This window comes from Maylandia zebra, linkage group LG20 (assembly GCF_041146795.1).
Source record: "Maylandia zebra isolate NMK-2024a linkage group LG20, Mzebra_GT3a, whole genome shotgun sequence".
NCBI lineage: Eukaryota > Metazoa > Chordata > Actinopteri > Cichliformes > Cichlidae > Maylandia > Maylandia zebra.
Window position 1 is genome coordinate 12,810,353 of NC_135186.1, and position 16,797 is coordinate 12,827,149.

The 16,797-nt window shown below is 42.6% G+C and overlaps 1 protein-coding gene across 4 annotated transcripts in view; it reads left to right on the forward strand.

The window, feature by feature from the left end:
• Nucleotides 1-16,797, forward strand: part of LOC101472406 (plexin-A1) — a 314,386-nt gene that overhangs the window by 64,554 nt on the left and 233,035 nt on the right. For all 4 annotated transcript variants that reach the window (XM_004570017.4, XM_004570018.4, XM_076877989.1 and 1 more), the window contains exon 3: nucleotides 5,285-5,467. In XM_004570017.4, coding sequence (XP_004570074.1) covers nucleotides 5,285-5,467 — 183 coding nt within the window. The remainder of the gene's footprint in view (nucleotides 1-5,284; nucleotides 5,468-16,797) is intronic.

Genomic DNA, 16,797 nt, shown 5'->3' on the forward strand with positions numbered 1-16,797 from the left:
CTGCATACTTTCGAACCACAGTATGGTCTCTGCTGTTTTTTTCTCTCTCCCTAGTTAATAGGCAGTTTACAGGGCGGGATCTAAACTCTCTCTGTGTCTGTCTTCCTGGCTTTAGGCTCATTAATGGCGACAAGAGTGCTGTTGACCCCTGAGCCGTCCCCCATGTCTCTCCTCCCTATCTCCCCTCTTCTGTCCTTTCCCCCCCTCTCTCCATCTCCTTTCCTTTTCCCCTTATCTCACTTGCCCCACTCTTTCCCTCGTCACCCCATCATCATTCACCCAGCAAGAGTTTGGCAGGGGTCTGTGTGTGTCTATGTGTGTGCGTGTTGCCAGGGGCCAGCGAGTGCCTGTGTACAGCAGAGGTCTTTGGTAAGGACAACACAGGGGACTCTGTCCTTGTCTAACCCCCTGGAAATAGAACAAAGGTGTGTGGTTGTGTGTAATAATGCTATGTACAGTGTCCCGAGTATGAGCTATAGCTAGTAATATTAATAGCATGGTCAGAGGTCCACCAGGCCAACAGGGACAAGCTATATAGAGCCTATAAACGCACTAATAAAAGACTACAGCAGGTCACCTTATGTTAGGCACAAGTGAAGGATCGTTGCACTGATTTACACAAAGTGTGGTGTAATCGTCCAGGTAGGGATAGCAGATTAAACCTAAATTAACATGAAGTTAAACATGAAAGATCCACTGCATGTATGGAGGACAGTGACGATCTTAAAGTACACATGGGAGTGAAATAAGACACGCAGGAAAAACGCGCAGTATATAATTATAATAATCTGACGTCTGCAAACGTAGCAAACATCAGATTATTATGATGGCATATTCAAACTGCTAGCAGCTAATGCTCTTTTAAGTGCATGTAAAACACAGTTCTGTTATAACCGATGCTATAGGAGCACATACAATACTTCCCGAGTGGTCGCTGTTGTTGTGTTTCACCCTTGAAGACACTCTTTTTAAAAAGGCATTTTTTATAAGCTTGGCATCCATCAGCTGCAAAGCAGCACAGTGTTGCTCTTTACTGATAGCTTCTACTGTTAATGTATTGGTGGGTACAAGCAGACGATCATTTAAATATGAACATCAGACTCGTTTCCATCATAACGTGAAGCCATGAAACCCTCATAGTGGACAGACCCTGTAAGCTAGCATTTCTGTTGACCTTTGATTAGTTACAGTTTGGAAAAACTGATGATGCACCGACACCCGATACATAACTATATCGATTAAAGAGACTTTTAGCTTAGTATGAATGGAGTCACAGTATGCTCTGTAGCATTAACGACTGAAGTCTAAATAATTAAATGTGTGTGAGGATTTCTCTTTTTCTTCCCTCGTGGTTTTGTATCATGTGCATTATTATGCTTTAATTAGGCTCTTAAGTCACTTTCATATTGGTGGCTGGAAATGCTTCGGCTTCTCCTTAATGAGTAGCTGCGGAGGAATGATAAAGTAGGCAGACTATAGGAATTACATGTCTACAAGGCACACAACAGCTAGCAGATGTCAGGTCTGTGTGAGGCCACATTTGTCTGCAGTGAAAACACGTCGACTGAACGCTCCACTGTGCCTCAATCTGAGCTGTTGACTCTATGGTAATGATGCAAGTCAAGCTAAACATAACAAACCATTAGCGTCCTCAGCATGCCGACAACAGCGCTGGGAAGATGGTGATCTCGCTTCTGTGTGCGCGAGCTTGACAGACACTGGGAATTCATCAGATTAGTTTACAAGTATGGGCCGCCCAGCATAAATAAATCCAGACTAAATGATGATATTATAAGCTGCTATTATAAACAGTTCCTACATGGGCATCAGGTTAAACTTTGGGCTTGCGCGAAAGATAGCTGATGGCTTTAATATGTGTTACTATTTACTAGCACTGCTTCTGACACATAGGTCATTCCTCTGACCCTTTACAAGTGCATTCAGTTAATTATTGTAACAGTGGATCATTGTTCTGATAAAGCTGTTACGGGAAAGAAGGAAGAAAAGGTGGTCTCGAAAAGCTGCAGGCTTGTGAAGGGGGGGGGGGCATCCTTCAGAGACAGACAAGATTTCCCAAAGGCCAGTTCCTGTGGAAAAGAAAAGCTACGAGGGAAGTATTTGAAGGAAGATAAGGGAAAAGAGACAAGAGGGAAGCAGAGGAGGATAAGCAGGGTGAGGAGAAACTAGAATAGGGGAAAAAGAAAAGAAGAAGTGAAAAAAGGAAGTGAGTGAAAGAAATGAATGGAGGTCTAGTTCTGCTGTCTTTATCAGGGCAAACTGTGTGGCAGAGACCCAAGGCCAGGGTTCACACTGTCACTGAGCCGTGACCGTCTGTGTCCATTCGCTCTTTCTCCTTCTTCCCTCTCCTCCTGCCACTTCCCCCTCTGTCCCCCTCTGTAATTCACTTCTCCTTTTTTAATTTCCTTCTCTCCCGCACCTTCATATCTGTCTTCATCTTCTCTGCATCGCCTCGCTTGCTTTTTTCCTTTTCCCTTTTCTTCATCCTGTTTGTCTCTCTTTGCCCTCTTTTTCTCGCAGAGCAGCTCCAAAATTGAGAACATGTTTATGTAAATCATACAAAAGCCAAAGCTGTTGTGTGTGTCCCTCCCTCTCGCCCTTCTCTCACTCACTTTGTCACTTTGTGTCTTTGTTCACTGAAGTTAAACTTTGCCATGTTTCTGGCTGCCTTTGAAAGTCTGGTAGAAGGCAGACAATGACCGCCACAGGCATTTTTCTCAGCCCCCCTTTTTTCTTTTTTCTTTTTTAACCTCGCTACCTCACACACAAGCGCACGCTCCCTGACAGCTTTGCTGTTTTGGAGGGGTGGGGTTGATTGATTAGTCTCTATAGTGACGATACGTCTTGTAATGAACAAGAGAAAGCTGGCATGTTAATTTGTGTGGTGTGGGAGGCTTAATCGTCATCGTGTGTGTTTATGTGTGAGAGTGTGCGCATTGTTCTTCTTTGTGCATGTATTGATATATTGCTTTTTTCTCCTCTTTTATTATTATTGTGTTCAGTTGGGTCTGTGCGTGTACACAGTGCATTACATCCGTGCGTCACTGTCAATATGTCCCTCTGTGTTTTGAGGCAGGATGATTTAAATATCACCAGAGGTTTTTACATTTTTTTAGGCAAATAATTATACTTTGTGTACCCAAAAGTGAACATCCATCCTTTCATCTGCATATTTTCTGATGCTCATCCTGCGACCAGGTCGCAGGTCCAGCAGCCTAAGCAGAGAGGCTCAGACCTGCTTCTTCCCAGCCATCCTCTGTGGGCTCATCAACCACAGGAGGTGGTGTAGAGCTCAGGTGTGATACGTGTTGGGTGGCAGTCAAGGGCAGATGCCTGGTGGTTCAGTTGCACATCCATGATACTGATGAGCCTGGCTATCTGGACAAAAATGAACAAGTAGCAGAAGCAAATAACTAGCTAACATCCGTCTATCCATTATTTTCTAATTATCCCTTTCATGCATGAATTATGACAACCGCAATCCAGATTTTTTTCTTAAGTATTTTTATTCATCTTTAGGCATGAAAAAAGATTTTTGAACTTAATTTTTTGAACATGTACTTTTCAAAGAGTTTTTTTACATGTCCAATTAGGTGGACAACATCACCTTTGGAGTGGGTGGCAGGGTATGGAGTGACACATCAGTGTCCAATGTAGTGGTTTATGTGCAGAAAACAGCCTTTGAATAGCTGTCCACTGTAGTGACAACTATGCGTGAAAGGGTTATACAATTCAGGATCATGGGGGTGGGGGGTACACGCTAGACACGTCCCCAGCAGTACAACTCCACTAACTCCACTAACTGCACGTGTTTAGACTGTGAAAGTACCTGGCTCTAGCTAACAGCGTCTTGTATAAAGTAAGACAAACTCATGGGTGAGAGAAGAAAAGCTAATATGTTCTTACTTTTATTCATGCTGTCCCTTCAGAGACACAGGAAGCTGTGAAGAATTGGGTCAAAACTGAACAAGGTTAATGAGGTAATATTGGCAGGCTTGGTTAGTATCCATAGACAGCTTAGGTGCATCACTGACAAACAGATGCCTACTAATTAGTGCTAGTAATTGGAAAACAAACTAATACATTTAGCCACACAGAAAATTATTAGCTGCCAGATACTTGCATTACATTCCTCCAAAGTGCACCAATGTTTTTGGTTGGTGCATTGTTTCTAGCATTACTTCCCCCTCCACCGGTTGCAGCAGATAGGAGTTCTTCGTTCCAACTGTCGCCAAGTATACAGTATAAATCACGCTGAGGTGACTGTTGTTGTGCTTTGACGCTTTATCGATAAAACTGAATTGAACTGAATAGTGTTTTTTTTTTTTTTAGGATGAACTTCTGTCTAGATGTGTGTGTGTGTGTGTGTGTGTGTGTCTTTCTCAACGTGCTTCTCAGCGCGTGTGATGTTACAGTAGTGGTGCATATGCTGATTATCACCGTTACGCATGTCAGAGTGAGGTGAACCTTGTGATGCGACACATGGTTTTAATGACATGCCTGTTACACAGACTCACCTTTCCACTTGCGCCGTATTCATAAATCAGGCTTGGCATATCAACATATCAGTGTAGCGACGAGGCTATACAAGACACATTGATTATGATATGCTAATCTGACCTATAATTTACTTCCTGTCATTTCCCTCCTCCAGTGTCCTGCTCATGTATTCACCCTCCCCTCCGTGTTAATGCTTACTCCATTTGATTTACTTGTTGTATTGGCTTGTCTACTGATAGAAACTACACTGGCAAAGCAGTAAGAGATCAATATTTTAAACATTAGCAATCAACTGTTCATCCATTCAGGCCGTACTGAGATACTTAATTACTTAGTTTGACATCACATACAATGAAATAATCAAAGCCTGTAATGGAAGGAAACACACCAAACACAAAGGCATGAACTGGCTTTGTGTGGCTTTTGGCCCTTAATGAGATACACACATCCCTGTCAGCCTTGTGTCTGCCACATACAACAACATCTCAAAACAAAAAAAGTTCAGGAAACTGGAGTCAATTTTTCCAGTGACATCCAATAATTTTATACCATTTTCTCAGTAAATCTGCCATGGCTTGGCTTCACTCCAGGAGCCATAAAATTTCTGCTAAGTGCTGGAGGGATTGAAATCCTCCTCCTTCTTTAAGAATTAATGTTAGTTTAACAAGAGAAGGGATTTAGAAAGTGTTAATGGTTGAGTTAATGGCTTTCTCTCCCTCTCCACCCCCCCCCCCCCCCCCCCCCCCCCCCCCCTCTCTCTGCACAGCCGTTACAGATAGACGACAACTTCTGCGGCCAGGACTTCAACCAGCCTCTAGGGGGCACCACCGCCATCGAGGGCATCCCGCTTTATGTGGACAAGGACGACGGCATGACCTCCGTGGCTGCTTATGATTACCGTGGCAACACAGTGGCGTTCACGGGCACTCGTAGCGGACGCATAAAGAAGGTAGGCTGGAGTTTCCGAAGCACCTTTGCATCCTCGCAGATCTGTTTAACACAGAGACTCTTCGCAAAGACAAAACTCAGTGATGTTTCAGTGTGATTTGGCTCAAAGCTTCTCAGATCTCACCACATATGCATTCTATAATATGAAAAAAAAAGGATCAGATACAAACATTTCACCTGACAGTGGTGTGGTGTGAAAGGAAACTAACAAAATGTGACTAAAACGGGGATTTAAAGGCTCTGGTAACAGTGCAGGGCTTGTGTGTGTGTGTGTGTGTGTGTGTGTGTGTGTGTGTGTGTGTGTGTGTGTGTGTGTGTGTGTGTGTACTGCATGAGTATGCGTGTTTCATGGACTATAGAAAAGCATTTTCACTCTGAAGCAATTTTCTGTCATTTTCTGATGTATTTTCAGTGGTCATTGGTTTTGGCATCGCTGACAAATGGCTTTATCATCAGCGCTCAGTGTAGATATCAGCTTTGAATGTGCATGTGTATATATATATCAGTGTAGCGACGAGGCTATATATATATATATATATATATATATATATATATATATATATATATATATTTCTGTGTCTGTAATGGCATTTTGTGCTTGTTTTATTTTGAAATAGCTTTTCAGTGATTTGCCATTGTCACTGAATGCTTTTGAGACATACCAAATAAGACATATACATTAAAAAAAAAGTAAAGCAGCAGTTTCTGGAGAAGTGCGTTTTCTCCTGCAGAGCGAGCTTGTATGTGTGTGTGTCTTTGTGGAGGATGTACAGAGTGGAGCTTGTACTGCTAGACAAACTGGAGCTGTGTGGTTTTTATCTTGCTGAGTGTTCTTTTGTGGTCTAGTCACAGGATTGTCAAAAGGCAGTGAGAGTGTCTGAGTGGCTATAAGGTGGGTGCAGATGATTTTTATGTGTCTCCTGAGTACCTCCGGTGAAGGGACGGGTGAAGGAAACCTGTGCTTTGCGTGTGCCTGTGCTCAATCACAGGCTAGCAGTAATTTCCCGCCGTGTTCAGCATAAGAACATCACGCTATTTCTTTGTGTACGTGTATGCGTGCACCTGTGGGTCTATAATAATGCTCCTGAAGTACCCGTGTGGAGTGGATCGCATGGTGCGTGTGCCAATCAGCTGCTCCTGAGCCTTAGCTATACTTTCTCTTTTCTCCCCCTGCTCGTCATAGGAGTGCGTCTGTGTCATCAATACTACCGAGGCTGAATAAACACACTCAGGTGAAGATAAAAAGTGCATACACACAGAAAGTAAATGAAAAGAAATGTTAGATCGGCATTTCACTCTGCATCGCATTGAGCTTTATGAAGTTTCAGACATTTCTTTTAGTAGACAAGCATCATTTTGCAGCTGCTGATGTCTATTTTTTTTATTTTTATTTCAGTGGGCGACGTCTTTAAGTTTGCCTTTTACTTTTTGTCGCGTCCCATTAAGCTCAGCTCAGATGTTTTAAAGATTCAGCTGCTGCAGTTTTAGACACATATTTGACAGCTTAAACAGGAGGCCTGTGTGTTTCCGCAGCCTGTGGAACAGCCTTTGCGACGCTGCTGTCGACTGCTTTTATATAGGCTTTGATACTATGCGCACACTCTCACACAGACCCACACACGCCTCCTTACACAGCTTCCTGTCACTTGAGTTTTGCTAAGTCGACTGAAACCTAGCCCGCTAGTCCTTGCAGCCTGACCCCTTGGACTGTGTCTGCGGTTGTGCAGACAGATGATTTGTATGTGCGCTGAGACTGTGGGGGTCAGCAGATCCTGGATGATATCCCGCTGATCGGAATCCCATTTCCTCTCAGCCGCCGTGTCTTCCTGTGCTTTGGGGATGGAGGAAGGAAGGTGAATACAACGGGGTGGAGGCTGCCAGTGTCCTCACACACAGATCAATGCAGATGCTGCATTAAAATGCTGTTGTCTATATGAGCGGGATAATGGCGAGACGGGATGACAATCACTATAAATCAACAGCAATTCAAGCTACAGCTGGGTTATTGGGCTTTTTCATTAGCCCGTGCCCGCTAAGGCTTTCCTCGCGCAGGAAGTGATTCGTTTTAGGTTTAAATAAGGTCTTTTTGGCTAAATTGGAGAACAGCTGTTTAATGGCTGAACTTGATTTGTGCAAAAATAAATTCTGGGGCGAGGGAGAGGGGAATAGGACTGGGATTAGAACGAGGGAGGGAAAGAAAGCGAAGCTGAGGCAGCAGATGGAGAGAGATGGTTACAGGCCGTGTGGTTTTATTGCTATTCATTGGAAGTTAAACTGTGCTCCTTGGCCTAATGAAATGTAAAGCTGCATTGTATTGATGTACACACACACACACACACACGCTCCTGCTCATTAAAATTCCTGCAGTGTGACTGTTGTTGTGTGTGTGTCTGCCCCCATGGACGTGTCCCGGCTGCTAGACTCTGTATTGATTGATCTATGAATATATAATCAGTAGTGTAGATCTTAAATGGAGCCAGTTCATTGGATAAGCGTTGGTACAGGTTTGTGTGTGTGTGAGGGAGAAAGAGAGCTATGACATAAGCCAGGGTTAATCTATGCTGCCTTTCATCAGCAAAACTAATCAAAATGTCATGACTGGCTAAACACGTGGCATGTATGTGTAAAAAAAAACAGTAGCCTTGCTCGTGGGCCACTGGCTTTCTTCTTTATAGGTTCTGACTGTGCCTGTAAGAACTAATTCTGCTTTATTAGCCGACCTTGCTGACTCCGGTTTTCACCTTTGAGACGTATTTATATAGAATATTTTTGATGGAAGTGAACTGCTGATTAAGGGCCGTGTGTCAAAGTGAAAGCTCTCTTTGATACTTAATGGAGCTGTGGGACCGTGATTAGGTTCTTAGTGTTTTGAAGGTCCCTCCCTCAGCCTGAGTGTATTAAGTCATTTCAGACGAGGCTCTGGCTGAACTAGCTGTGTTTTTATTGAAACATATCTTTTTTTGACTGATTTACAAAATGCTACTCTTCATAGCACTGAGAATGATCTCCTCTCCACGTTAGCTCAGCCTCTGGCACAATCAGAAAAGCTTTTTTTCTAAAGGACCTGGAATTACCTGGCGTTCCACAGGAACCCATTCTGGGCCCAGTGTCATTTCCTGTTTTCCATGTTTCCACTGGGTCTAAGTAACATCAAGAACTTCCATGGCTACGCTGATGACACAGGTACACTTCGCTAATATCAAACTGGACCCCATTTTCCTGCAGAACTGCCTTAATTATTTATGGCATCCATTCAACATAGTGCTGGAAACATCCCTTGGAGGTTTGTGGTCCATATTTACATGAAAGCATTACACAGTTGCTGCAGCTTTATTTGCTGGACATCCATGATATGAATCTCCCTTTCCACAAAATGTCAAAGGTGCTCTATTAGATTGAGATCTGGTGACTGTGGAGGTCATTTGAGTAGTGAACTCATCATGGTGAAGAAACCAATTTGGGATGAATTGAGCTTTGTGATGTGTGCACTGTGGTCACAATGCGATGGATGTGGGGGGCTGCAGTATTTAAATGATGCTCAGTTGGTACTGTTCTTAGCCGACAGCAGTGGCACCCAGCATGGTCTTGTCCTGCTGTAGGTCATCTGCTTCTACGCTTGATGTGTCATGTGTTCAGAGATGCTCTTCTGCATACCTTGGCTCTAACGAGTATTTATTTGAGTTACTGTTGTCTTCCTCTCAGTTCAAAGCAGTCTGCCCATTCTGACCTCTGGCACCAACAAGGTTACTTGAATCACCTTTCTTCTCCATTCTGATGAACTTAAGCAGCTTATCTTGATCATATCTACATACCTAAGTGCATTGAGATGCTGCCATGTGATTGGCTGATCAGATATGTGCATTAACAACAAGTGTATGTTCCTAACAAAGAGGCCAGTGAGTGCATGTCTCACTAAAGCCAAACAGAATGACTACACTTTCCATATTGTCTTGCCTCAATAATTATTGCCTTTTATTTACTCCTCCTTGCCCTCATCACAGTGTCAGTCACTTGATCTCAGTTTGATCTTATTAATTAATAAACACGTTTTTTTTTTGGATACGTCATGCCATCTTGTTCTGTTCAGTTTAAGCTGATCTCTGAGGTTAAAACTATTCTTTCATCTCATTCAGCTTTAGCAAAGGTCATCCACACAGATATTACCCCCAGATTTGATTACTATAATGCAACGTACTATGGTGTCATTAAAGAAACACAGGCTTCGGTTTACTTGGAAGAAGAGAATAAAATAGAATGTAAAATGAAATAATAGTAAAAAACTAAATAAAACATAAAAGAACAAAAGTGACTACAATAATTACATTTGATGCTCATTTGATTATATAGCTCTTATACAGTGACCATGCCCATACTTACTGTATGTTATCAGGGTTGCAATAAGAAAGATATGAGAGACAGTGTCTGATACACGATGAAAGTGGGATTTAGGATACAGCACAAACAGTGCGATATAATACTGTGTATAGGAGGCAGTCTTTTTTTTTTTTATGGTGACAGTCTGGCTATCTGCTGTTCACCTCTCCCAGGCCTGTCAGTTAGCAGCAGCACACTGCGTTTATGCAGTATATGTTCTTGGTCCTTGCTCTGTACCTCAAAGCCACACATGATTACCTTCTTCTTTTAAACACCACTGTACATTGCTTTGTTGGCAGACAAAGTGTAGGTGGGACACTGAGTTTTTAACAGCACGAAATTGCACTATCGGCTGCCTTCTGCGTCGTTTGCCAGAAACATCCTAAAAAACCCCGTCTTCAGATCTCAGTAAAAACCTGGAAATCCTTTCATTCCTCTCATTTCGTCTCCTCTTTTGTCTACCTGGGAGAACAAGGTGCTCCTGCCGCATCAGGTAAGATGAAAAGAAACTCTCAACAGCCTGAAGTATTTCCAGATTTCAGAAACAAAAAGATGAAGCTAGACAGATGGAGAGAGAGAGAGGGGAAGAAAGAGGGAGATTTACTCACAGCAATGTATAGGTGTGCAGACGTGTGTGGTGGGTGAAGGGGTATGGTTTCATGTCATTTCATCATTTCCCTGCTAGCAGCAAATCCAATTACTTTTCCCTTTTCCTTTCTATCTTGGAAGATAGCCTGAGTGACAGGACTGATTGGAGTACAGCGCTACCGAGGCAACTGTGCCAACCAGTTGATTGACATAACACTGGCACTTCACTGCTTTCAGACAGGGAGACAAGTGAGACTGGTTAGGCTTCAGGGCATCTCAGAGCTGGTGAGGTGGACCAGACGTTCACCCGCATTGCTCTTTTGATCCTACATCTGTCCCACTCAGACATTACCCAAGCAACTATAGAGCGAGATGCTCCACGGTGCTCGGCTCTTTTTCAGTATGTGACGGTGACGTACCGTGCACGACCCTATCCTGTCCACTTTTTCACTCCTCCCAGCTAACAGCATTCCACCCCCTTAACGGCATTGACCCTTTAAGAAGATAATAAATAAGCAGTATACTGCGTGAATTGAGTCATAATCTGCCCACCATCTCTTATGTAGTGTGGCTAACACTGCACAGCATCCTAAGCAGCTTTTACTGGAGGCTACTTTCATGCTGTTGTATATAGGGCTGAACGATTATGGAAAATAATCTAATTGCGATTTTTTGCCCCAATATTGCGATTGCGATGCGATATGCGATTATTTTTTAAGGTATTTTTTCCTCTGTATTATTAAACAAAGACAAGCAATACATCATATAGTATGGCCAATACTATATTACATTAATTTTAAACTGTTCTTTCCTGGAAGACAGACCTCTGTTATGATGACATGAGGTGATGCATGAATTGATGACTGACATTTTTATTTAACTTCTTCAATCACAACAGTATATTTGAACATACACAATAGTTTATTTTTAGCTTACAAACATCTGAGCATAAAGTGCTGACAAGGAACCCTGGTGTAAACATTAAAATGAAAGTCAGTACAATGTGCAGATTGCAGAAATATACATAAACAAAATCAGTGGCTTTACCACACTCAGTTTTTCGACATCTGTGAACTACTAGACAGTCATTCAATTAAAAAATAATATTAAATAAATAAAACTAATAAATAAAAAATACACACATCTTACTGATCTCTGCAGTCAGTAACATTACACATAAAGTGCAAACATAATAGCAATTGTATAAACACACACACAAACACGCCTTTAAAATTTAAAGGCGTGAAATTGGACGGTCTAGTTCTGATTAGCGTCACCGCTGTCTCGGTGGAGTTTAATAAACTCGGCCGTCTGCTTCTTGCTATCTAAAATATAACCAGACACTGGCGTAAATTCTCGACTGTCTCATACTTCTGTTTAATAAGTTTTCTGTTTGACGTTTAGTCAGCTGTGTGAAAACCAAGGAGGAACCCACCCGGGGGATTAATAAAGTTTTATTTTATCTAATCTAATAACTTTAATCTCAGCCAAACCGATTTACTCACGAACAAACAAAACACTGAAAAAAGCCCAACAATAACATTTTTAGGTTGTCTAAGTGACTTATATATTACGTTTAACCCGAGCAGCGAAACTCCGCGGTGATCTGAAAATGATGTGCCGGGAGTTGTGCCGTTCTCGGCCGCATCAGTAACCCTCGAGCTCCCGGCTAGCTGTCGAGCTGGTGGGTAGCAGACGCCTCTGAAAACGTCGAAGCACTTTTGCAAATATGGGATATCTTGATAAACCGAGCAGATATTTGATGTTTACACAACTACTTTCTCGCCTGAAAATATGTTAAAAGTTTATTTTGTGACCCAGAAAGATTAGTATGAGTAATTTTAAAACTTAGTAGCGGCCGCCATTGCTGGAAACTGGAGTTTGGCTGGGCCGCGCTATGAATTCTGGGATATGGTAGTAATTTGGACAGCCTTCGGCGCGTCGCTGTGACGTAATCGGTCTACAAATGCGGCCTCAGGAGGATGCAGCCCATGAATTGTATAATATAATCGCAGTATAATCGCAGCCTTTGCGGTTAGAAAATTGCACTTGATCATGTCGCGATATTATCGCAAATGCGATATATCGTTCAGCCCTAGTTGTATACTTTGTGCCAGTTTACATTTCTGCTCTAATGCATTTCTCACTAAGACCCTGTGCTTTTGTTCTCCACTGTAGTTGTGCCAGCTGTATTGAATTTCAAATCAAGGTTTTATAGTTAAAGTAAAAGTTGTGATATAAATTAATAAAGATATAACAAGCGCTTTCCAAACCGTGGGACTTATCATGTCTTTAAAAAGCGGTGCCTTCCTTGTTACATTTAGGAAGATAGATGTAAAAAGACCAGAAAACAGACAAAGGGCAACATTCCCAAAGAGTGTATATGCCCAAATGTCTACAACAACACAAACAAAACAAAGTTTCAAACATTTCATATAAAGTTGTGATCTTTCCAAAGTCCTAGGAAAGCTTTTGGAAAGTCTTTGGAAAGGGTGTGCTTTTCTGTCTTCCTCTGTCTTTTTTTAAAATTGTTTTTAGATCATTCAGTTCTTCTTTTAGATCATCATCCACCATCAGCACCAGTCATCATCAATTCTGCATGTGAGTCACACATGGCTGTCACCAGTATCTGAATTATATTAACAGGAGTGGCACCAAGAAATACCTTCTGACAGTAAATGGATCATAGGTCAAAAAGATGAGCTCAGTGCGATGAGCAGGCGACCACATGCAAGGATGGCTGCGAGCGGCTGGCCCAGGTTCAAGTCTGACCCGCGACCCTTTGCATGTCTTCCCCTCTCTCTCTCTCTCTCTCTCTCCTTTTCTGTAAATTCTTCACTGAACCTATCAAAATGAAGGCCAAAAGATTTTGGAATAACTGACTGTTTAGTTATTGTTTTACAATTGTGCTATAAAGAAAGATAAGTAATGGTAAATGGACTGGTACTTGTATGACTCTTTCCTGCTAGTTTCATTCACCCAAGCACACACATTCATTCAAGTACCTTTTCTTAATCTAAGTACCGTGTCTATTCACATTGACAATTCGAGAGAGGAAGCGAACCACCAACCTCTACAACCCACAGCCAACTCCATCTCCTGAGCCACAGCCACCCACAATTAATCGCTAAGATAGCTGATAATGAATAACCAATCATTAGTAGTTCTGCAAAAAATTAACAATGCAGAAAAACTGTCTTTTAATGGGGTGTGTTTACACTGGTGTATTATTTTTACAACTTAAGACTCTTGAGTGCTCCAATTCTGAACAGCTCCCAGCAGAATGATTTCCTTTCTCTATGATTATTTTAGTGGATGCTGGTGTTTTATGGAAACAGCAGTGATTGGAGAAAATACATTTAAACTATTTAAATTAAACTATTTAAATCAAGCATACATTATATTGCCCAAAGTATTCACTTACCCATCTAAATCATTGAATTCAGGTGTTCCCATCATTTCCATGGCCACAGGTGTATACAATCAGGCACCTAGGCATGTAGACTGCTTCCACAAACTAGAATGGGTTCCTCAGGAAAACTTGACTGGCCTGCACAAAGTCCTGACTTCAATCCAATCAAATACCTTTGGGATGAATTAGAGTAAAGACTGTGATCCAGGTCTTTTTGTCCAATATCAGTGTCTGACCTCACAAATGTACTTCTGAACAAATGGTCACAAATTCCCATAAACACACTCCTAAACCTTGTGGAAAGCCATCCCAGAAGAGTTGAAGCTGTCATAGCTGCAAAGGATGGGCTGACATCATCTTAAACCCTATGGATTAACAATGCAATGTTGCTCAAGTCCATATGAGTGTGAAGCCAGACGAGCAAATACTTTTGGCAATATAGTTCATAAAGCACAGGAAAAGTCCTTAGCCCATTATCCACTCTTCACCTACCAGCATTCAGTGAATGAGAGCACCGTGGACCCCTTCCTAGAGTTTGAGATGGCCGCGGATGTATTTGCTCTTCAAGCTTAGTGGTAAAACTATAGCTGTCAGAATGATTAAGCCTAATCAAGAAACATGGGATGGGAGGTAATTTAGCATGTGAATGCTAATTAGCACTAGCATTTAGACTGGCAGACGATGATTGAAGCAGCGCATCGGCTGCTCGGGCTGGTTAAATGGCAAAAACACCAGGCTGGTAGAGATGATTGATAATCTTCGGGTCGTGCCGCTGTCTGTTTCCCCCCCCCGTTTGCGTGTGAGCGGATTACACTTTCCTCTTCCCTCCGATGCAAACTCATAATGAGCAGATGAGCACAACACCTGAACACTTTAATTCCATCTTTATCCCATTAAGTAGAAGTTAGTGGAATAAATTCCTATTAGTTTCTCAGAATACACAACAGGATTTTCCTCAAGCCTCGTGTGTGTGTGTGTGTGTGTGTGTGTTAACGTCTGCCGTCTACTGTCTGGCACAAATATACACAATTACATTGTTTAGATCCATATTCATGATTCATTTGTGAGTTTCTGAAACAGCAGTTAGGTATTCACACTCTAGGTTTGTGTGTGTGTATGTGTGCACTTGTTGCCATGATATATATGAAAGGGTACATCAATGGGTCAATACATGGGGGTTTTGTGCTGCAGTGTGCTAGTCCCTGTAAATGCATGTGTGGAGTTGCTGTTAGAGCCTGTTGAGGGAAGACTAGTGTGTAAATCCTTCAGAGATAATATTACTGCTGTAAGGGCTGCTAGTGTTTGAGTGAATTATCATTGGATTCTCCGAGCCGTACTTTCCTGCTGTCCTTGTCTTCGGGCCTTATGCTTTCTCTGCCAACAACAACCGTCTCTCTCTTTTTCTCTTCCCCTCCGCTCCCTGTCGTTCTTGCTTATATGTCACCTTCAGCTCTCTTTCTCCTAACCGAGGTGGGCTGGATGCCCGCAAATCTGCCTCCCATGAGAATGTCCCACCTCATCTGTGTGTGCATGCATATGTGTGTGTGTCCTTCTCTCCTCTGCTCCCCATTCCCTCAGTCCACTCCCTCAGCCTCTCTATCTCCTCTATCCATTAGTACATTAGTATACGTCAGCCCGCAAAAAAAAAAAAAAAAAAAATGCTGTCTCTGTTGTGCCTTTTATGAGCAGGAGACAGAGATAGATTCAAAGACATACAAGGCTGATAAAACAGTGAGCCATACATCAGCTCGTACTTATATGACCTGATTGTGCATCTGCTTTAGAGGTGTGTTTGCTTAGGTTAAGACAGGCTGGTTAAATAAATTACACTTTATTTGTAATGTCTTTGCAGTATATATATATATATATATATATATTAGATTAGATTAGATTAGATAGAACTTTATTAATCCCTCGGGTGGGTTCCTCTGGGAAATTCGATTTCCAAAAAAGCACAGCACCGACAGAAGTTACAGAGTTACAGAATATTATATATATATATATATATATATATATATATATATATATATATATATATATATATATATATATATATATATATAGGCACCCTGAGGCTGTACGATAAGCGGAAGGAAGGGGGCCGGGGACTGGTGAGTGTCAGCACCACAGTCCAGGATGAGACAAGGAACATCCAAGAATACATTGGGAAGATGGCCCCAACTGACCGAGTGCTCAGTGAATACCTCAGGCAGCAGAAACCCAAGAAAGAGGAGGGAGACGAGGAACCATCATGGAAGGACAGGCCCCTGCACGGTATGTACCACCGGCAGATAGAGGAGGTGGCTGATATCCAGAAATCCTACCAGTGGCTGGACAAAGCTGGACTGAAAGACAGCACAGAGGCACTAATCATGGCAGCACAAGAACAAGCTCTGAGCACAAGATCCATAGAGGCTGGGGTCTATCACACCAGGCAAGACCCCAGGTGCAGGCTGTGTAAAGATGCCCCAGAGACAATCCAGCACATAACAGCAGGGTGCAAGATGCTAGCAGGCAAGGCATACATGGAACGCCATAACCAAGTGGCCGGCATAGTGTACAGGAACATCTGTGCTGAGTACAACCTGGAAGTCCCGAGGTCAAAATGGGAGATGCCCCCAAGGGTGGTGGAGAATGACCGAGCTAAGATCCTGTGGGACTTCCAGATACAGACGGACAAAATGGTGGTGGCTAACCAACCGGACATAGTGGTGGTAGACAAACAGAAGAAGGCGGCTGTAGTGATCGATGTAGCGGTTCCGAATGACAGCAATATCAGGAAGAAGGAACACGAGAAGCTGGAGAAATACCAAGGGCTCAGAGAAGAGCTCGAGAGGATGTGGAGGGTGAAGGTAACGGTGGTCCCCGTGGTAATCGGAGCACTAGGTGCGGTGACTCCCAAGCTAGGCGAGTGGCTCCAGCAGATCCCGGGAACAACATCGGAAATCTCTGTCCAG